The sequence below is a fragment of the Amblyraja radiata genome, chromosome 2 (assembly GCF_010909765.2).
Source record: "Amblyraja radiata isolate CabotCenter1 chromosome 2, sAmbRad1.1.pri, whole genome shotgun sequence".
In the NCBI taxonomy this organism is placed as follows: domain Eukaryota; kingdom Metazoa; phylum Chordata; class Chondrichthyes; order Rajiformes; family Rajidae; genus Amblyraja; species Amblyraja radiata.
Window position 1 is genome coordinate 4,694,796 of NC_045957.1, and position 21,809 is coordinate 4,716,604.

The 21,809-nt window shown below is 45.7% G+C and overlaps 1 protein-coding gene across 2 annotated transcripts; it reads left to right on the plus strand.

Annotated features, from left to right (window-relative positions):
* Nucleotides 1–1,119: 1,119 nt before the first annotated feature.
* LOC116985813 lies at nt 1,120–12,677 on the plus strand. Of its 2 annotated transcripts, none has more exons than XM_033040876.1 (7): nt 1,120–1,260; nt 7,789–8,216; nt 8,318–8,445; nt 8,542–8,730; nt 8,835–9,011; nt 9,125–9,199; nt 11,893–12,677. In XM_033040876.1, exons 2-7 carry the CDS (start codon nt 7,802–7,804, stop codon nt 12,142–12,144), a joined length of 1,236 nt encoding a protein of 411 aa, XP_032896767.1. In that variant the 5' UTR covers nt 1,120–1,260; nt 7,789–7,801; the 3' UTR covers nt 12,145–12,677. The 2 variants fall into 2 exon arrangements, with proteins under 2 accessions (XP_032896767.1, XP_032896756.1); XM_033040865.1 differs by having other exon boundaries at nt 9,125–9,198; nt 11,889–12,677.
* The last annotated feature ends 9,132 nt before the right edge of the window (nt 12,678–21,809 follow it).

A 21,809-nucleotide genomic window follows, 5' to 3' on the forward strand; every position in this document is an offset into this window, starting at 1 on the left:
AGCTATCATGCAATAATACTGTAACACTCTTTTCTGCACTCTGGCATTTTTCTCTTTGCACTTGGGTATGGTTTGATTATACTCATGGACAGTTGAATTTGACTGGACAGCATGCAAACAAAGTTTTTCACTGTATCTTGATACACGTGACAATAGTAAATCGATACTAATAGGTTGAATTGCTGCCTTCTATGTCATAATGAGAAGGGGGCAAATCAAACTATAAATAAGTAATCGGACAAAAGCAATGTTCAATGGGATAAGCGTAAACCTTGCCCAGGTAAATTGGATCCATAAGTTGGTAGACAAAATTGTAACAGGACAACAAACTGGATTTAAGGAAGAAATTGTTCACATATGTTTGAAGCACATTCCCATGAGGGTCAGGGGACGAAGAAATACCCATAATTCCTGGAGAATGTAAGAGGTAGAGGAAGCTCGAGCCTAAAATGGCTGCACATGACTGGTGTTGGTTCTTGAATGCCAGCAAGAACCAAGCTGATTGTAAAAGATTCAGCGGGAAAGTGAAAATTGAGAAAAGAGAGGTGTAGAGAACCCTTGAGAAATTATTAGCGTCCAACATACTTGAGAATCCAAAATAGTTCTCGAGGCACCTAAATAGTAAAAGGGTTGTAAATGGAGGACAAAAATACGAACGTACACATGATGTTAAGCTCTTACATTGAAGCTACTAAATTCCAAAGTGAAGGCAGAGATAGTTGAGACGCTGGGTACATTAAAAACTGAAGACATGGAGATATGAGAAAAAAGTGGCCAAATTTAATGTAGGTAGGTCTCCAGGACATGATGGGGTGCGTTGCAGGATTTTAAAGGAATCATGGGTGAAAATCGCGGGTGAGTTGATCAGAAATTTTTGAAGGTAGACAAAAATGCTGTAGAAACTCAGCGGGTGAGGCAGCATCTATGGAGCGAAGAAATAGATGACGTTTCGGGTCGAGACCCTTCTTCAGACGTCTCGACCTGAAACGTCACCTATTCCTTCGCTCCATAGATGCTGCCTCACCTGCTGAGTTTCTCCAGCATTTTTGTCTACCTTCGATTTTTCCCGCATCTGCAGTTGTTTCTTATAAATTTTTGATGCTCTTTGTATACAGGAATTGTACTGGAAAGCAGAAAATACTACTCCCGTGTCCCCAAGCCCAGTGACCATGCACCAGTCACCTTGGTGATCAGAAAGGTTTGATAATTGTTGATCTGGGACATGATCAATAGTCACCTGAACAGACCTGAATAATGAAGGTAAGTCAGCACGGATTGTTAAGGCTTAGCCAGGTTTAATAATCCAATAGAGTTTTTCATTAGGTGATGGATAGAGATGATGAAGGGAATGCAAATGATGAAGTTAGTGTACATGGACTATCAGAAAGCTTTTGATAAGGTGATGCACAACAGGTTTCTCAGCAAAGTTCAAGCATGTGGGGTAAAAGGGACATTAATACCATGGATATGTAACAAACTGCGTGACACGGTGGCGCAGCGGTAGAGTTGCTGCCTCACAGCGCCAGAGACCTGGGTTTGATCCTGACTACAGGTGCTGTCAGTACAGAGTTTGTACGTTCTCCCTGTGACCACGTGGGTTTTCCCCAGGTGCTCCGGTTTCCTCCCACACTCCAAAGACATACAGGTTTGGAGGTTAATTGGCATCAGTAAAACATTGTAAAGTTGTGCCTTTTTCAGTTGTAAAATTGTCCCAAGTGTCAGCATTGGGCCTGTACTCGCTGGAGTTTGGAAAAATGAGGGGGGACCTCATTGAAACATACAGAATAGTGAAAGGCATGGATAGAGTGGTTGTGGAGAGGATGTTTCCACTACTGGGAACGTCTAGGATTAGAAATTTAGGACTAGAGGACCAGAGGTCATAGCTTCAGAATTAAAGGACGTTAGTTTAGGAACAAAAGGAGGAGAAATTTCAGAGGGTGATGAATCTGTGGAATTCTTTGCCACAGAAGGCAGTGAAGGCCGTCAGTTGATATTTTTTAGGCAGAGATAGATAAATTCTCGATTAGTACGGGTGTCAGAGGTTATGGGGAGAAGGCAGGAGAATGGGGTTAGGAGGGAGAGATAGATCAGCCATGATTGAATGGCGGAGTAGGCATAGTCTAATTCTACTCCTATCACTTATGACCTTATGTGTTGATGAAAGTAGCAGAACAAGTTGAGAACGCGTTCAATAAGTTATACACTGGGCTCAAGCAATAGAGGCATAGAGTATAATGATGAAACTTAATGAAATACTGCTCCAGATTCAACTGTGGTTATTTGTTCAATTGTGGTCACCGCATTACAGGAAGGATGGGAAGGCTTTAATAGTAAGATTAAATGAGAACTTACCAGTTTGAAGTTTGATCTTTATTTTAATGAGGAGTTACGATGAGGAATTATGTGAAGACTCCGCCACCACGCATGCGCGACATTCTTCAAAGCAGCGGTGTGGAATCACAGTAATAGTAATTGAAATAAACATAGTAAGATAAGAAGAACTAGGATACCAGTTGACCTTTATAATAGAGGGTGGGAGCAGAGGGCATGTAATCCCTCATAGAGATATGACATATGTACGTATGTGTGCATGTGTGTGTATATATACATATATATATCAAGGTTGCCAGATTGGCTTTTTTAATGACAAATTCCAGAAATCTGGCTTTTTTAAATTTGGTTGGTATCATAATGTCCATTTGTTTTTTTCCGTCAGAAAATTCATTTGGCTTTTTCCTGGCTTTTTTACATGCTAAAATGATCTGCACGAAAATTACATACCATCCTTTTTCCAAAACATTTTCCTTTAAGAGCAATGTTTTTTGGTCAGTTACATTTGGCAATATTTCTGCCGCCAACTAGGATGGGGGGGTGGGCACTAGGACCCAGCCAGCAGAGTCAGACTCAGACAGACCACGTGCTGTGTGCGTGCATCGTGGAGGGTGGAGGTTGTGGGCCTAGTGCTGTGCCTGCGCCAACTAGGAGTGAGGGTGGGCACTAGGACCCAGCCAGCAGAGTCAGACTAAGACAGACCACGTGCAGTGTGTCTGCATCGTGGAGGGCGTAGGTTAAGGGCCTGTCCCACTGTACGAGCTAATTCAAGAGTTCTCCCAAGTTTCCCTGATTCCAACTCGGAGATTTACGGTAATAGCCGCTCGTAGGTACTCGGGGCTCTCGTGGACATTTTTCAACATGTTGAAAATTTTTCACGAGTCTTCCCGAGCTTACCGCGTTTCCTGAGTACCTGCCGTTAGCGTTACGAGCCACTAAGATACGGCCCCGAGCTCCGACGTACCCGCTACGTACATTCTATGTGCTTACCACGAGTTTGATTTTTTTTTAAACTCGGGAGAACTCTTGAATTAGCTCGTACAGTGGGACAGGCCCTTTAGGGCCTAGTACTGCGCCTGGAGCTCTTGTGAGGTGAGTGTCGGCTCTGGCCCGATGGTGGCCGGGTGGAGAGGGTCGGGGGAGTCGCTGGTGGAGGCCCGTGAGTAGAGTCACTATACGGGTCAGCAGTGGCAGCAGCAGCGTCGGTGTCGGGGAGACGATGAAGGTCGGCGACAGCGTCGGCGAGTCCCCGCCCGGGCGGGGAGGTAGTGAGGGCGTAGAAGCAGTGCGTGTCGTGTTGCTGCTCCATTCTCCTGGTGGCCGGGCATGCAGCGCCGCGGTCCAGCGGTGGAGCTCCGGCCTGTGAGCGGGCGGTCTAGTCGAGGAGTGTCGGTGAAGGGACCAGTCTGGAGTGAGTGTGACTGGGTGTGTGTGTGTGTGAGTGGGTATGAGTGTGAGTGTAAGTGCGCGTGTGTGTGAGTGGGTGCATGCGACATAGACAATAGGTGCAGGAGTAGGCCATTTGGCCCTTCAAGCCAGCACCGCCATTCAATGTGATCATGGCTGATCATCCCCAATCAGTACCCCGTTCCTGCCTTCTCCCCATATCCCCTGACTCCGCTATCTTTAAGAGCCCTATCTAGCTCTCTCTTGAAAGCATCCAGAGAACCTGCCTCCACCGCCCTGGGGCAGAGAATTCCACAGACACCACTCTGGGGGTGAGTGGGTGGGTGTGTGAGTGGGTGGGTGTGTGAGTGAGTGGGTGGGTGTGAGTGGGTGGGTGTGTGTGAGTGTGTGGGTGAGTGAGTGTGTGAGTAGGAGCGTGAGGGTGTGTTTGAGTGGGTGTGTGTGGGTGTGTGTGTGCGCATGAGTGGGTGTATGTGTGTGGGTGAGTGAGTGGGTGTGTGGGTGTATGAAGAATATATTAAAGCCTGTTTGGATTTTTGGCTTATTTCTAGTATTACTTGGCTTTAAATTAAAATTGCAATCTGGCAACGCTGATATATGTATATATATATACACACGCGCACACACACACACACACACATATATGTACACATAAAGAAACAACAATAATACTGTAATAATAACAATAATCGTTTATGTAGATCCCAGTTTATTTGTTGTCGTTGTTTAATAGCCTGATGACTGTATGGAAGAAGCTGTTCCTGAACAGTTTTCAGGCTCCTGTACCTTCTTCTCGATGGCAGGGGTGAAATGAGTATGTAGCCTGGGTAGTGTGGGTCTCTGATGATGCTGGCTGCCTTGTTCAGGCAGCGACTCCTGTAACCAGAGGTTACTGGAACAAAATAAAGGGAAAGAGTATTAAGAATAACATGTTGGAACAACTTTTTTATGCTTGATGTGGTTGCAATCTGGAATGTACAGTCTGTGGATGTGGTTATATTGTGGCTTTCAAGTGGGAGTTGGATAAAGACAGGATGGTTGAAAACTTGCAAGGCTCCGGTGAAGAGGCCAGTGGAGGGGGCAGCTCGAGATTAATAACTCGGGAAATAATGCACAAAATTTTCAGGTAAGCCGATTTCGGACTCCAGGGGGTAAATCTCTACCAGAATATATAAATAAAATTCCCGTTCGCGGGTCGTTTTTCTGAGAAGATGTGAAAACACACACACACACACCCTCCCCCCCCCCCTCCTATGGAGCGAAGGAATAGGTGATGTTTCAGGAGGTAGCATCAATAACTGGGGCCCATGCTCGTGCCCATAGTATACCAACTGCATATATTTGGATTTCCAAATCCAAGGCGTAGCTATGGGCACGCGCGCTTTGTAAGGTACATCGAACAATCCTTGTTACCGTGACCCTATCCCTGAACTCTGCCTCCGCTACATCGACGACTGCATTGGTGCCACCCCCTGCATCCATACAGAACTCACTGACTTCATCCATTTCACCACTAACTTTCATTCGGCACTCAAGTTCACCTGGACCATTTCCAACATCTCCCTACCGTTTCTAGACCACACTCTCTCCATCGCAGGTAACAGACTACTGACCGACATCCACTACAAACCCACTGACTCCCATGGCTATCTGGACGACACTTCTTCCCACCCTGCTTCCTGTCTCCTACTCCCAATTCCTCCGTCTACGCCGCATCTGCACCCAGGATGAGGTGTTCCAAACCAGGGCTCATTCTTTAGGTAACGGGGGTTCCCCTCTTCAACTACAGATGAGGCTCTCAGCAGGGTCTCCTCTATATCCCATAGCTCCGCTCTCACTCCCCATCCCCCCACTCGTAACAAGGGCAGAGTCCCGCTTGTCCTCACCTTCCACTCTACCAGCCGTCACATACAACAGATAATCCTCCGACATTTTCGCCACCTCCAAACGGGATCCCACCACTGGCTACATCTTCCCATCTCCTCCCCTTTCGGCTTTCTGCAGAGACCACTCCCTCAGTAACTCCCTGGTCAATTTGTCCCTTCCCACCCAAACCACCCCCTTTCCAGGCACTTTCCCTTACAACCGCAGGAAATGCCATACTTGTCGCTTTGCCTCCCCCCTCGACTCCATTCAAGGACCCAAGCAGTCTTTCCATGTGTGCAGAGGTTCACCTGCACCTCCTTCAATCTCATCTATTGCATCCGCTGTTCTAGATATCAACTGCTCTACATCGGTGAGTCCAAGCGCAGGCTTGGCGATCGCTTCGCCCAGCACCTCCGCACAGTTCACATTAACCAACCTGATCTCCCGGTGGCTCAGCATTTCAACTCCCCCTCCCATTCCGTATCCAACCTTTCTGTCCTGGGCCTCCTCCATGGCCAGAGTGAGGCCCACCACAAATTGGAGGAGCAGCACCTCATATTTCGCTTGGGAAGTTTACATCCCAGAGGTATGAATATTGACTTCTCCAGTTTCAGGTAGTCCTTGCTTTCTCCCTCCTCTCCCTCCCCTTCCCAGCTCTCCAACAGCCCACTGTCTCCGCCTCTTCCTTTCTTCCTCTCCCCCACCCCCCACTCCCATGTCAGTCTGAAGAAAGGTCTCGACCCGAAACGTCACCTATTCCATCGTTCCATAGATGCTGCCTCACCTGCTGAGTTTCTCCAGCATTTTTGTCTCCCATTGATATCTTTGTTCACTTTGGTAGGTTGGGCCTCATTGTATTTGTAAAGCAGCTCATGGTTCTGTTTTCTCAGGAAGACTACTTAGATGAGAAAGCCAGTGGGGAGGATGGCAGGTGTGAGAGGGCAAGTTTGGGGGCACGGTGAAGGAGGCTGAAAAGATGGTTGGCAGAGCAGCTGGTGGTCAGTGTTGTGGGCAGGGAACTGTGGAGCCGAGCTGAATGAGCAGCCCTGCTGGTAATTTATCCCCCAGCGTGTCCTGCTGAGAACTGTGTTTGCCACAAGCCACTGTGCCACAGCCGCACGCCTGGCCAACTTGGGTAACGATCCTGACTGTTCATCTGCATCCTGTACATGCCGTGTGTTCACAGCTGGCTTGTGGAAGATAATAATAAGATAATAATACAGAGAACCCACAAAACTTTCAAGAAAGGAAAGAAGATTTATTTGTATAAGCACTGTGGGGAGATTTATTTGTATAGACAAGAGTGTCTTATGACATGAATTACCAAAGAGTGTACAAAATCGTGAGAGGAATAGATGGGAGAAACGCACAGAGTCTCTTGCCCAGAATAAGGGTATCAAGAACCAGAGGACTTTTAAATAAGTAAGAAAGTAAGTTTATTGGCCAAGTATTCACATACAAGGAATTTGCCTTGGTGCTCCGCCCACAAGTAACAACATGACATACAGTGACAGTTATGAATGACTCAGAAAACACTAAACATTAATATTAAGAAGAATCTTTGTAGGGTTTTCACAGACGACACAAACGAACAAGCACATACAAAATAGCAAGGAGCAGTACACCGTGGCTGCCATCGTCAGCGCCAGCAGCAGCTACACTGCAAGGTTTAAGGTGAAGGGTGAAGGGTTTAATAGGAATCTGAGTAGTATCTCCTTTGCACAAAGGGTGGTGGGTGTATGGAACAAGCTGCCAGAGGAGGTAGTTGAGGCAGGGACTATCGCAATGTTGAAGAAACAGTTATGCCCCTGTTCCACTTAGGCGCTTTTTGCGGCGACTAGGTTGTTTTTACATGGGCGCGGGGTGACGACTGTATGGTCGTGAGTAGTGTCCTCAAGTCGCCTAAAGAGTCGTAATGTTTTTCTGGTCGCTGTGCTGGATTTCTAAGTGACGTAGCTTGTCTTCCCCTGTCGTAGGTTGTCGCCGGGACGACGCAGGTTGTCGCTGGTTGTCGCTGGGTGCTGACTTCAGTGAATTCCACTGGCGACTACCTACGTCAACTGGCGACAGGTACCGGCGTCAAGAGAAGTCAAGTAGCGACTTTTGAAAAAAAGTGCACAGCTCAACGTGATTAGTCGTGTATAGTGCGTTGACATTCAAACTTTTTTTGTTGATCCGGGACAGTGAATGTCGCAAAATGGCTCCAAGGAGAAGGAAGGCGCAGCCTAAGAGCAAGACACAACCCACCCGGCAGGTGGAGACTGAGGGATCCCAGGAGATTGATGTCCAGGAGGACGTGACCATGGAGGTGGGTCGTGTCCACACCACCACCCCACCCCGGCCTGTCAAGTCCACAAGCACTGCTGCTGCTGCTACTGTTGCTGACCCAGACTCGGATTATGCTCAGGACACTGATGCCTCAAGTGGGGTGAAGAAGGGCAGTGAAACCAAGACACCGCCGTATGAATTCAGCTTGGATCAAGAGGAGGAGCTGGTAGATTGGTATCGGGCAAACCCTGAGTTATACGATCAAAATTGCCAACATTATCACAACAAGCTGAAAAAGAAAACACTACTAGAGAACAAGGCGACGGAGTTCCCTGGCTGCACCTGTAAGTACCCACTTACTGGGTTGTTTGTCTGTATTTCTGGTAATATAATGAAAATAAAAAATTGTTCCACACTGATCTTCATTTCTTTTTTGTTTTTACAGATGCCCAACTGTGCCAATGGTTCAAGAGCCAGATAGCCACGTACGACAAGTTGTCACAGATAGCGAGCTGGTCTGGATCTGGTGACACATACGTGACCCAGAGGAAGCAATGGATAATGGATAAATGGGTAACTATTATAAAATACTTAGTGTGACATTGATCATTTGATTGTCCACCTCCTGATGGTCTTGAAAGTTTGTAACGCACATTTATTCTCTTCCAGTTTGACGAGATCAGTTCACTTTCCGGTTTCTCTAGTGTGGAGGATCTTGATAGTCTTGAGGGAACGTCTGGATCCACCCCCTCCAGCAGTCAACAGCAAAGCACGAGGAGCAGGACCACTGCAGGTTTTATCCCAACTGCAGCTGAGGAAGAGGAGAGACAGGCAACTCAGCTGAAGCTGACCAAAGAGGTAAGTACTACTTTTGGGGATTTCTCTTCTCATCCATCCATCCATCCATCTTCTCATTTTTTCCCAACATTTACTTACCTGTATCATCCTCATTGATGTTGCAGCTCGTGCAACAGGTATTAGCAGCCAAGCAGTCTATGACACAGCCCCAGACACCGCATGAGAGGACTGTTGACATCTTCTCAGCCTACTTAAGAACAGTGATGCTGAAGATCCCTGAAAACATCTGGCACAGCTACACCACAGATGCCTTGTCGAGGGCACTCAGCTTTGCTCAGCCGGTAAATATTTTAATCACATTTTGTGGCATTTTGGAAACGTTTGACTTTAATATCAGACCGTAAAATTAATGTTTTTGTATGAAGTAATCGCAGTGAATTCGTTGGTGTTGCAGACTCCGCAGCAGATGGAATTCTTGAGTCAACCACACATGGGACTGATGGTACCACCACATCAGCAGGCTTACCAGGTATCTAATGTTATAATACTTTTTGTGAATTGCACCTGAAATTCGTTGTCACACACACAGCATGTGAAAAGTTTAAATATATTGGCAGGGCTCCCCCATCATGGAAGGAAGCAATTATTACCATTTTACCCAAGGAAGGCAAAGACAAAGAGCAATGTAAACATTTCAGGCCAATCTCAATTTTAAATGTAGACTACAAACTATTTACCTCAATCATTTGCAAAAGACTCGAGACTTTTGTACCAGATCTGATTAATGAAGACCAAACTGGATTTATTCGGGGGCGTCAAACACAGGATAATATTAGAAGAACCCTCCACATTGTGGATAATGCTCAAAAAAAGGATACACATATGGTCCTGGTCAGTTTAGATGCAGAAAAAGCCTTTGATAGTGTTAGTTGGGTATTTTATATGAAGTACTGAGGAGATTTGGTTTCAATGAAGATGCAATTCGGTGTATTAAAACAATATATCAGGAGCCTACAGTTAGGATTAAAGTAAATGGAAACATATCAAAAAGGATCCAGTTAGAGAGGGGCACAAGGCAAGGATGCTGTCTTTCTCCTACTCTCTTCGTTTTGTATATTGAACCCTTAGCACAAGCAATAAGGCAGAGAGAAGACCTGCAGGGGGTCAAAATAGGGGGGAAAGAACATATAATTGGTCTTTTCACTGATGTTATCATTATTTTTCTTGAACGACCAGATATATGTCTCCCAAATCTAATGAACCTATATGAAACATATGGATACTACTCAGGGTATAAACTGAATATAACAAAAACACAAATTCTTTCATTCAATTATTCTCCATCCCAACAAATCAGAGATGCATATAATCTGAAATGGAATTCTAAAACGATGCAGTATCTTGGTGTAACTATAACCAAAACACTTTCCAACTTGTTTGAAACTAATTATAACAAAATTGAAGAAAGCATCAAAAAGGATGTTGAAAGGTGGTCGACCCTTCCTCTAGACTTCAGTGCCAGAATACAAACGGTAAAAATGAATATCCTACCTAAACTACTATATTTATTCCAATCTCTCCCAATTAATGTCCCCCGAGATAAATTCATAGCCTGGGATAAAATGATCTCTAGATTCATTTGGAATAGAAAAACACCAAGAATAAAACTAACAACACTTCAACTGCCGAAAAGCAAGGGTGGAATGGCTTTACCAAATCTGAGGAAATACTTTTATGCAGCTCAACTCAGACCTCTGGCTTCTTGGTGTAGACCTGATTATGAATCTCGATGGAAAGAAATGGAAAGGGAGATACAGGGTTACCAGACCCAGATTTTGGTGGGAGACAAATATCTGAGAGGGGCTTTGAGCCATGCTATGGATCTAATAGTAGCATTTACGTTAGAAATATGGAATGTTCTAGTGGAAAAATATAAATTAAAAAGAGGGGTTCACGCATTGAAGTGGTTCGCATATGACTCAAAGTTTAAGTATGATTCAAAATTCAAAGAATGGGCACAAAAAGGCATAACGGCAATGTATACAGTTTCAGAAAATGGCGAGTTTATGAGCTTCCAAGATTTAAAGTCAAAGTATGGTCTCGAAAACAAAGATTTTTTTAGATACTTGCAATTAAGAGGCTACTTTACAAGAGATAGGCCAGAACTAGATGAAACTTCAAATAATGTGTTCAAGGTGATTGTGGATGCATACAAACAGAAGGGGTCTCGGGTCATCTCTGCTTTCTACCAAGCTCTGGTGGGATGCGGGGGAGAATCAACGCTCTACATAAAAACAAAATGGGAAGCAGAATTAAAGATTCAAATAACAGAAGAACAATGGTACCAAATGTGTGAAACACAATGTTCATCCACAAGCTCACTAGTATGGAGAGAATTTTGCTGGAAGAATCTATCTCGCTTTTTTATAACACCCAATATAAAAAGCAGACAACTTGCTGTCCAACAACACTGTTGGAGGCTGTGTGGGAGTACGGAGGCAGACCACTCGCATATTTTCTGGAACTGTGTAAAGATAAGGCCATACTGGGAAAATGTTAATGCAGCTGTAAATAATATCTTGGGTTATAAAATCCCAAATACCTGCCCTGTGATGTATCTGGGGCGTATTAAAGATAGTGTAAAAATAGAAGCTACATATTTGATTAAAGTTTTGCTTGCAGCAAGTAAGAAGGCTATTACCAGGCAGTGGCTTAATGAAAAAAGTCCAAAACAGGAACAGTGGTCAGAAATTGTGCGAGATCTTTAATATGGAGAAATTGACATATTCCTTGAGAGTCAAGAATTCATTTGAGAAGATCTGGGAAAAATGGACCGTTTATTTGAGCCATGACACCAATTAGATAAATGCCGAGCTAGATATGGGAAGATGGTGTTATATAGAACTAGATGGTATGTTTGTATGAATATTGAATTATCTCCAGATAACTAATCAATGTAATGTTTTTCTTTTTTTAATTTGGTAAGTGAACCACACGGTCTTATTCCAATTTTTTTATTTGTCTACCTCTTTTTTTTTTCCCCCCGATCTACTTATTTTTTTATTTTGATTGCTGTTTTTCTTACTTTGTTTTATTTATGGTGATGGTGTTGCACTGTTTTGTATATATCTCTGAAAAATCAATTAAAATTTAAGTGAAAAAAAAAAAAATATATATTTGCCTTCCATTTCATATTGACATGTTTCTGTGTTTTATCCGCAGTCACTGTTGGGACTACCGCAGATGCCATCCCGCCCCATGGCCAGCTCACCCAGTTCGGCTGCACACCAACTAGCCACAACTTACACGCGCAGTGCCTGGCAGCCTGCAAGAAGTGACATCTCCGCACTCATAGTTGAATTCCCAGAATACACCAGCCTTAATACACCCATACTTACACCAGTGATACCAGGCTGTACCACCAGATCAGAGACCCTCACAGATGTATTGGACACAGATCACCCATCAGTGTAATGTGTCCATAAATGATGTAAAGTCCATTAAAGCCCTGTCCCCCGGTACGAGTTCATTCCAAGAGTTCTCCCCGAGTTTGCCCTGATTCGAACTCGGAGATTTACGGTAATGGCCACTCGTCGGTACTCGGGGCTCTCGTGGACATCTTTCAACATGTTGAAAAATCTTCACGAGTCTTCCCGTGCTTACCTGCCGTTAGCGAGTCTTCCCGAGTACCTGCCGTTAGCGTTATGAGCCGCTAAGAGACGTCCCCGAGCTCCGACGTACCCGCTACATTCATTCTTCGTGCTTACCACGAGTTTGATTTTTTTTTTAACTCGGGAGAGCTCTTGAATTACCTCGTACAGTGGGACAGGGCTGAAAAAAAGAACATCTAAAATGATGTTATGGTTCTTCATAGATTTAGTATAGAAAATTTCAATTCAAGTGTGATTATTATATTTCTGTATGCACTACAATGTCCTGTTAGTAACTGTGTTGTTAAAAAAATGTTTAATATCAATATCAATAAAGCAAATACTTGACATTTTTATGACAAATTGGTGTAAGAAGCTATTATTTTTCAGAATTGTTAATCATGGTATTAATTTCAAATATATAAATTTCATATATTTCAATCAATAAAACAAACGCAAATATTGCACTGCATTGAAAAGAAAAATCTTTTCATATAATTTGATCAATAAAACAAGCACAAGCATTGTACTGTATTGAAAATTAAACTCCTTTGAGAGGAAGTGGCTGTCCTGAAAATGGCCTTTTCTTGATGTCTGTCGTGGGCTCTCTTCCTGGAGTGGTGGACTTCTGTCTGTGGTGTGGGCTGTTTGCTGCTGGTCTTCAGATCATGTTGTTCTGCCATGGTACACTGCCTAGTTTGGAGTTGTAGTAAATGCAGAGATGGTCTCTCTGGTCCTTGGCTCTCTTGTTGCAGGTGTTTCCTGGAAATATCTCCAGTGCCACCATCGGTGTAGCCTGTCCTCCAGCTCCCCATGAGCCTGGTGTGATGATGCAGCACTTCTGGTACGAATCAGGTTGTGGAGGACACATGCCGCGTAGACAATGGTCTGCACATTCTCGGGCTCCTGCTCCATTGTAGTCAGCAGGCATCTGAATCTGCTAGCAAGGATACCAAAGGCATTTTCCACAACCCTCCTAACCCTGGACAGCCTGTAATTAAAGATCCTTCGCTCCCTTGACATCCGCCTGTGAGGGTATGGCTTCATCATCCATGTCCTGAGTGCGAAGGCATCATCACCAACCAGTGAGTAGGGGATGTCAGAGTTGTCTTCTCCCGGCAGCGGTACTGGATCAGGAAGGCCTGTTCTCCCTTCTTCCAGTGCTTGCCCAATGGTGGTCTCTCTCCAGATCCCTCCATCTGCACCACAGCCAGGTGTGCCCACATCCACATACAGGAAGTTGGAGTTTGTATCCACCACAGCTAAGAGTACGATGGAATGGAACTTCTTATGCATGAAGTAGATTGAACCTCCCTCGGGTGGACAGCTGATGGCCAACATGCTTGCTGTCAACTGCCCCACATGTGTGCTGGAAGTTCCATCTTGTATCAAAGCCCTGCACTACTCTCTTCCACTCATCTTGTGTACCAGGGAAGTCCATGACTTCATCTTCATAAGCCTTGATGATGGCCTCACAGGTCTCTCGGACAACCTTGCTGATTGTGTTGTGGGCCACAAGAAAGTTGTAGGAGAGGCTCTTATAGGAGTCTCCTGATGCCAGGTAGTGGAGGGTGATGGCTAGGCGCAGGCCTGGTTCCAGTGGCTTCCTCATGAAGGTCTACTTTTTCTCAAGGAGAGGACCCACCTGTGTCTTCAGTTCAGGGGGTATCCTAGTGTAGTTTCTGAAGGCTGATGATGCCAGTCACGGCAGTGGCGTACTCATTCAGGTTAGCTGCGAGAAGCCCTGAATATGGACCAGTCCACTGACTCCAAGCAGTCGTGTAAGATGTCATCCATGTTCGTTGAGCAGCATTTCACAACTCTCTGTACCGGATCCTCCTGCTACAATGTTTGTTTGTAGGCAGGGAGCAGAAGTCTATTCCATCCACAGATGCTTCCTGACACGCTGAGTTGACCCAGCACTATATATATTACTAGACTAAGCGGGACCCGTTGGGTCCCATGTTCACACGGGAGGGCTGGACCCCAAAGCAATATTCCACCTCCCCACCAATTCCAATATTGTTGGCCAGTGGGGGGTGGGGGGTGGGGTGCTTTCTGGAGCGCTAGTATGAGTATTGTGGGCTGAAGCTACTGGTTTCCAGAGGGCTAGTATAGACACTGTAGGCCAAATGGATTCCTTGGGTGGCAGCTCAGTCACTCAAGCCTGATGTGCTGGCAGCTCACTCACGGCTGGTGGGCTGGCAGTTGACTCACGGCTATTCCTTGAAATTCCATTTCAAGCAGGGTGCAAGGCCACCAAATTCAAATGCAGTTTCCTACCATTTCAAGCAGGGTGCGAGGCCACCAAATTCAAGTGCAGTTTCCTACCACTTCAAGCAGGGTGCAAGGCCACCAAATTCAAGTTCAGTTTCCTACCACTTCAAGCAAGGTGCAAGGCCACCAAATTCAAGTGCAGTTTCCTACCACTTCAAGCAGGGTGCAAGGCCACCAAACTCAAGTGCAGTTTCATACCATTTCAAGCAGAGTGCAATGCCACCAAACTCAAGTGCAGCTTCATGCCACTTCAAGCAGGGTGCAAGGCCACCAAATTCAAGTGCAGTTTCATACCATTTCATGCAGGGTGCAGGGCCACCAAACACAAGTGCAGTTTCATACCATTTCAAGCAGGGTGCAAGGCCACCAAATTCAAATGCAGTTTCCTACCACTTCAAGCAGGGTGCAAGGGCACCAAATTCAAATGCAGTTTCATACCATTTCATGCAGGGTGCAAGGCCACCACATTCAAATGCAGTTATATACCATTTCAAGCAGGGTGAAACCACCATAAAACTACACAAAATACCACAACCCACATAAACACCACATTCACATTTCAGTAGACATTCAGTGTGTTCAGTTGATTCACAGCTCAGACAGAGTTGTGACCTCTCCCTCCCCCATCTTGCAGAGATTGAGCCACACCCACACTTCCGGGTTTTATAATCCCTCCCCCCTCCCCCCAGAAGGTCTTCATGGCATGATTGACAGGAGAGACATTCTCCATATTTTTTAAACACTAATAACACTTTTATTTTTAATTGATGGGAAGAATCCTCTGCACCTGATGAGCGGAGGGGGACTGAGTAAGATGAACAAAAAGCACAGCCATAAGTGGTAGCGTTTTACTAAAATCAATATACAGTGCAAACAGGAAGTTGTCATGGTTAGACTTTTAATCATTTGCCATTTCAAACCAACCACCACCAACCATTTGCTGTGCTTTATTTCAAACCATCCACCACCAACCATTTGCTGTGCTTAATCCAAACCAACCACATTTTCATTTTCAAAACACTTTAAGGGCACTCAAGGTCAGTAAAACCACACTCACAGTTTAGTAGACATGTGTTCAATGTTATTCACAGCTCAGACTGAGAGACGTGACCCGCTCGCTCCCCCATCTTGCAGAGACTGACTGAGGCACTCAACACTTCCGGGTTTTATAGTCCCTCAGGAAGAGGCGTGGGCTTCAGGAGAGAGAATCTCAACATTTTTAAACACTAATAACTCTTTTATTTGTCATCGATGGGAAAATTCCTCTTGTCCTGCGCAGCGGAGGGGGACTGAGTAAGATGGCCCAAAATTACAGCCGTAAGTGGCAGCGTTTTTTCTAAAATCAATATACAGAACAACAGGAAGTGGTCAAGATCAGACCTTTAGTAATATCGATTGTGAAACGAAACTAGGACCATGAATAGTCTTGAAGAGGACTTGCTTTCATGTACTCAGCAGTCCAATCAGTGCATCATATGTTTCGTGAGCAAATCATGTCTCTCTTGCCTAAATGGTGAAGCAATTTAAGCTGCATCTTGAAGCTTGTATCTTTCAGGATTAATATAGCCATTGAGTCATGGTCAAACATCCCAGAAACAGGCCCTTTGGCCCAACTTGTCCATGTCAACCAAGATGCCCCATCTACACTAAGACCCTTGCCCACATTTGGCCCATATTCCTCTAAACCTGTCCTATCCATGTACCTGTCCAAATGTTCCCGATGTTGGGGGAGTCCAAAACCAGGGGCCAGTTTAAGAATAAGGGGCAGGCCATTTAGAACGATGAGGAATGACTTTTTCACCCAGAGAGTTGTGAATCTGTGGAATCTGTGGAGGCCGATTCTCTGGATACTTTCAAGAGAGAGTTACATAGAGCTCTTAAAGATAGCGGAGTCAGGGGATATGATGAGAAGGCAGGAACGGTGTACTGATTGTGGATTATCAGCCATGATCACATTGAATAGCGGTGCTGGCTCGAAGGGCCGAATGGCCTACTCCTGCACCTATTGTCTATTGTCTATTGTCTTTTAAATGTTGTGACAGTACCTTTTGTCAATGACCTCATCCGACAGCTCGTTCTATACACCCACCACCCCTGGTGTGAAAAAGCTGCCTCTCAAGTTCCTATTAAATGTTTTCCCTCTCACCTATGTCCTCTGGTTCTTGGTTCCCCACCCTGGGTAAGAGGCTCTGTGCATCTACCGTATCTATTCCCCTCATGATTTTGCACAGCTTTGAAAGATCACTCCTCATCCTCCTGCTCTCCAAAGGGTGAAGTCCTAGCCTGCCCAACCTCTCACTATAGCTCAGGCCCTCAAGTCATGGCAACATCTGTAACACTGCAGAGAAAATGCCTTATTATATTATATTACACAGGCAGCAAAATGGACTGGATCATAGTGGCTTCCCAGGAGATAGGCTCAGAAAGCTGGAGTAACTCAGCGGGTCAGGCAGCATCTCTGGAGAAAAGAAATAGAAACATAGAAACATAGAAAATAGGTGCAGGTGGAGGCCATTCGGTCCTTCAAGAAAGCACCTCCATTCATTGCGATCATGGCTGATCGTCCCCAATCAATAACCCGTGCCTGCCTTATCCCCATATCCCTTGACTCCACTAACCCCTAGAGCTCTATCTAATTCTCTCTTAAACCCATCCAGTGACTTGGCCTCCACTGGCCCTCTATGGCAGGGAATTCCACAAATTCACAACTCTCTGGGTGAAAAGGTTTTTTCTCACCTCAGTCTTAACTGGCCTCCCCTTTATTCTAAGATTGTGGCCCCTGGTTCTGGACTCGCCCAACATTGGGAACATTTTTCTTGCATCTAGCTTGTCCAGTCCTTTTATAATTTTATATGTTTCTATAAGATCCCCCTCATCCTTCTAAACTCCAGTGAATACAAACCTAGTCTTTTCAATCTTTCCTCATATGATAGTCCCGCCATCCCAGGGATCAATCTCGTGAGCCTACACTGCACTGCCTCAATCACAAGGATGTCCTTCCTTAAATTAGGAGACCAAAACTGCACACAATACTCCTGATGTGGTCTCACCAGATCCCTATACAACTGCAGAAGAACCTCTTTACTCCTATACTGAAATCTTATTATGAAAGCCAACATTCCATTAGCTTTCTTCACCGCCTGCTGTACCTGCACGCCAACATTCAGTGACCGGTGTACAAGGACAACCAGGTCTCGCTGTATGTCCCCCTTACCTAACCTAACACCATTCAGATAATAATCTGCCCCCTTGTTTTTGCCACCAAAGTGGATAACCTCACATTTATCTATATTATACTGCATCTACCACGCATCTGCCCTCCCACTCAACCTGTCCAGGTCACCCTGCAACCTCCTAACATCCTCTTCACAGTTCACACTGCCACCCAGCTTTGTGTCATCTGCAAACTTACTAGTGTTGCTCCTAATTCCCTCTTCCAAATCATTAATATATATGGTAAACAGTTGCGGCCCCAACACCGAGCCTTGCGGCACTCCACTCGCCACTGCCTGACATTCTGAAAAGAACCCGTTCACTCCTACTCTTTGCTTCATGTCTGCCAACCAATTTTCTATCCATGTCAACCCCCTACCCCCAATACCATGTGCTCTAATTTTAGTCACCAGTCTCCCGTGCGGGTGACGTTTCTGTGTCGAGACCTCTCTTCAGACAGAGTCAGGGGAACAGGCCCTGGGAGAAACAACCTTTCTCCTGACTCTCAGTCTGAAGAAGGGTCATGACCCGAAACGTCACCTATTCCTTTTCTCCGCGATGCTGTCTGACCCACTGAGTTACTCCAGTGTTTTGTGTCTATCTGCAGCTTAAACCAGTATCTGCAGTTCCTTCCTACACATTTTGACTTCTCAGGAGTCTTGTTTCGAACTTTCCAAACCTGATTCAGTCGATAGTATGGACCGTATTGTGATTACCGAATTTCCCAGCGAAGAAGGCACTATGTTTTACCCGAAAATAAGGCCCGAAAATTTACCTTTCAAGCGTCTTGGAGGCCGATGTTTAGGTTGTGAGCCAAGAAAGATAGACTTGGCTATCCCTCAGTAGAGAAACTTCAAGAACGATGTTGCTGTACTGAGGGATAGCCAAGTCTATCCCCCATTGCTGGCAGCTGATTCACATTCTCTGGCTGGGTGGCTAGGCTCTGTTTGCTGAAGGCGACATTCTACCAGGACTCGGGTCCGGTCCCCAGGGTGGGAAGACGGAGCAGCTTCCCGTCGGGGCAGCAGGGACAGTGGCCGTCCGCTAGAGTGGAGTTGGCCGAGCAATGCCACTCTCGTAGAGATTGCTCCACGGAACCTGCCACGCCATCGACCCTGGAACTGTGTGAAGTGGGAAGCGGCTGTAAAAGGACAGCGGGGCTGTGGGGGTGGGGGAGAGTTCCTTTCCACAACGTGTGGGGAGTCTGGCCCGGGTCAGCACTGCCTGGGCTGCACAAAGTAGCAAACTTGGCTGGGCCGCCAGGGGTAAAGTTGCAGGGAGGGCAGGAGCGTTGAGAAGGAGGGGGTCGGGGATCATGCCTCGCTCACTGAGTAGCTCGGGTGGCCGCGAGCGGCAGCCGGCACCGGACAGCGGAACCGACCGCCACCTCACGCCTTCTGCCGACCCGCCCGCCAGCCAGCCACAGTGTCCTTCGGCACAGGCGCAACCGGTGGAGGTGGTGGTTGGCGGGTAGCTACTGGGCGGAAGACTGGCTGCTCCTTCCCGGGCTCTCTCTCTCTCTCTCTCTCTCTCTTTCTCTCTCTCTCTCTCTCTCTCTCTCTCTCTCTCTCTCTCTCTCTCTCTCTCTCTCTCTCTCTCTCTCTCTCTCTCTCTCTCTCTCTCTCTTTCTCTCTCTCTCTCCTTTTCTATCTCTTTTTCTATTTCTCTCGTGATCTCCCTGAGCCTGGAACTCCCGTCCCTCAGACCTCGCCAGCCTTTTTTCAAAAGTGCGTCATCTTCGCCAGGAAATACGGTACATTACCGGAGATCAAAGGAAGAATAGCTTTCAAGGCACTTCTACATGCTAGACAAGATTAGAGCTCTTCAAAACACTACATACTGATGTTCAGATTGCTTCCTATTCGGTCATCTTAACAAGAGCTTACTTTGGCTGCAATTATTTTATTTTAAATTGAGATTGAAGAAGCGGATGCTAAATAATATCAGACTTAGGTTTGAAATGGCTTGTAATTGTAAGATAATTTGAAAGAACCTAATTCTAACAGATGACAAGAAATGATATGAACTCTTCGGTAAACAGAGACTCAAAATTCTCAAATTGGCAAAGAAGTCAATTCAGGGTGGTCATGGTGGCGCAGCGGTAGAGTTGCTGCCTTAAGGGCCTGTCCCACTTGGTCGTCATTTGCACGTAATTTACGTGACATCATTTACGCGTTACGACGCGTGTGTCGTGACACGCATGTGATGCGCGCATGGTGCGCGATGACATAGGCAGTGATGTGCGACGTCGCAGGATTTTGTGATGTACAAAATCTTCGCGCGCCATCTGCGTGACGTGCAAATGACGGCCAAGTGGGACAGGCCCTTTACAGCGAATGCAGCACGGGAGACCCGGGTTCGTTCCCGACCATGGGCGCTGTCTGCACGTAGTTTGTACCTTCTCCCCGTGACCTGCGTGGGTTTTCTCCGAGATCTTTGGTTTCCTCCCACACTCCAAAGACATACAGGCTTGTAGGTTAACTGGCTTGGTGTATGTAAAAATTGTCCCTAGTGTGTGTAGGATAGTGTTAGTGTGCGGGGAACGCTGATCTCAGCTTGTGGTGAGGGTGAAGCAAGGTTGAGCATATTCCCAGAGCCATACGATACACATGTGGGTGATCACACGGTTGTTCTAACGCCCAGGAGAGGCCCACACCAATGCTCTGCTGCTATTTGTCAACATGTCTCCTGCTGTTAATCTGGTGCACATGAGCAGTAGCACTGGGGCAAGCTGATGAAGAATGCTTCGTCTTCTTCTTCTTCTTGCATATGGCGGGCACATCCTAAATTTTTAAGACAACTTGTTCTCTTTGATCTTCTGTTTGTGCACGTCAGGTTGATTGCATTTGTTGAAACAGGGTGGACAACGTGAAGGTTGCAATCTCCCACCCCAATGCTTCTTCATAAAGAGACTCTTATGCTTCAACTTAAAAATTCAAGCTAGTATTGAATAAAATAATAATTCCTTTGATTGGGTTGTAAAGTTTGACGAAAGACGAGGCACAATTTAATGTTGGAGCTATCTACAAATTCTGGAGTAGCCTTGTGATACGAACTATTGGATGGGATCACGAGCTGAAAGTTTTTATTTAATGAAGATTTTGGTATAGTCCAATCTCTCCCAATAGAAAAATGGTTCTTTAGGATTTGTTTCCATGCCTTGATTTCGTAAATTCATAAGTTCCAAGAGCAGAATTGGTTAATTCAAGCCCATCACGTCTACTCTGTCATTCAATCATGGCTGATCTTTCTCAATCCCATTTTCCTGCCTTCTCCCCGTAACCCCTGACACTCGTACTAATCAAGAATCTCCACTTTAAAATTATCGACTTGGCCTCCATCTGTGGTAATGAATTCCACAGATTCACCACCCTCTGGCGAAAGAAATTCCTCCTCATCTCCTTTCTGAAGGCAAGTCCTTTTATTCTGAGGCTATGGCTTCTGGTCCTGGACTTCCCCACATATCTGACCCCGCCCCATAACAGGAGGCGCTTTCTTGGCTTAACACTGCTTTGTAATTATCTCTCAGGCACAGCCAAGATCCTTGGTATAAATAATGATCTTAATCTGGATTTAAAAATCACTTACGTAGATAGGCCTATTAGTTTTACCTGCCTCAAAGTCACCAGTAATATCCAAAGCTCGGGCAACCCAACGTAAGCTAGTAAAGATACATTCAAGTCGTGAAAGCATAATGTACCATTTGATATCCTTCATCATCACCCACCTCAGAGCAGGGAAGCTCACGACCCTCATGAGAGGAATAGATCAGGTAGATGCACTGAGTCTTTTGCCCAGAGCAGGATGAATCGAGGACCAGAGGACATAGGTTTACGGTGAAGGGGAAAAGATTTAATAGGAATCTGAGGGGTAACAAAGGGTGGTGGGTGTATGGAACAAGCTGCCAGAGGAGGTAGTTGCGACTGGGACTATCCCAACATTTAAGAAACAGTTATGGGGCTGTCCCACTGTACGAGGTGATTCAAGAGCTCTCCCGAG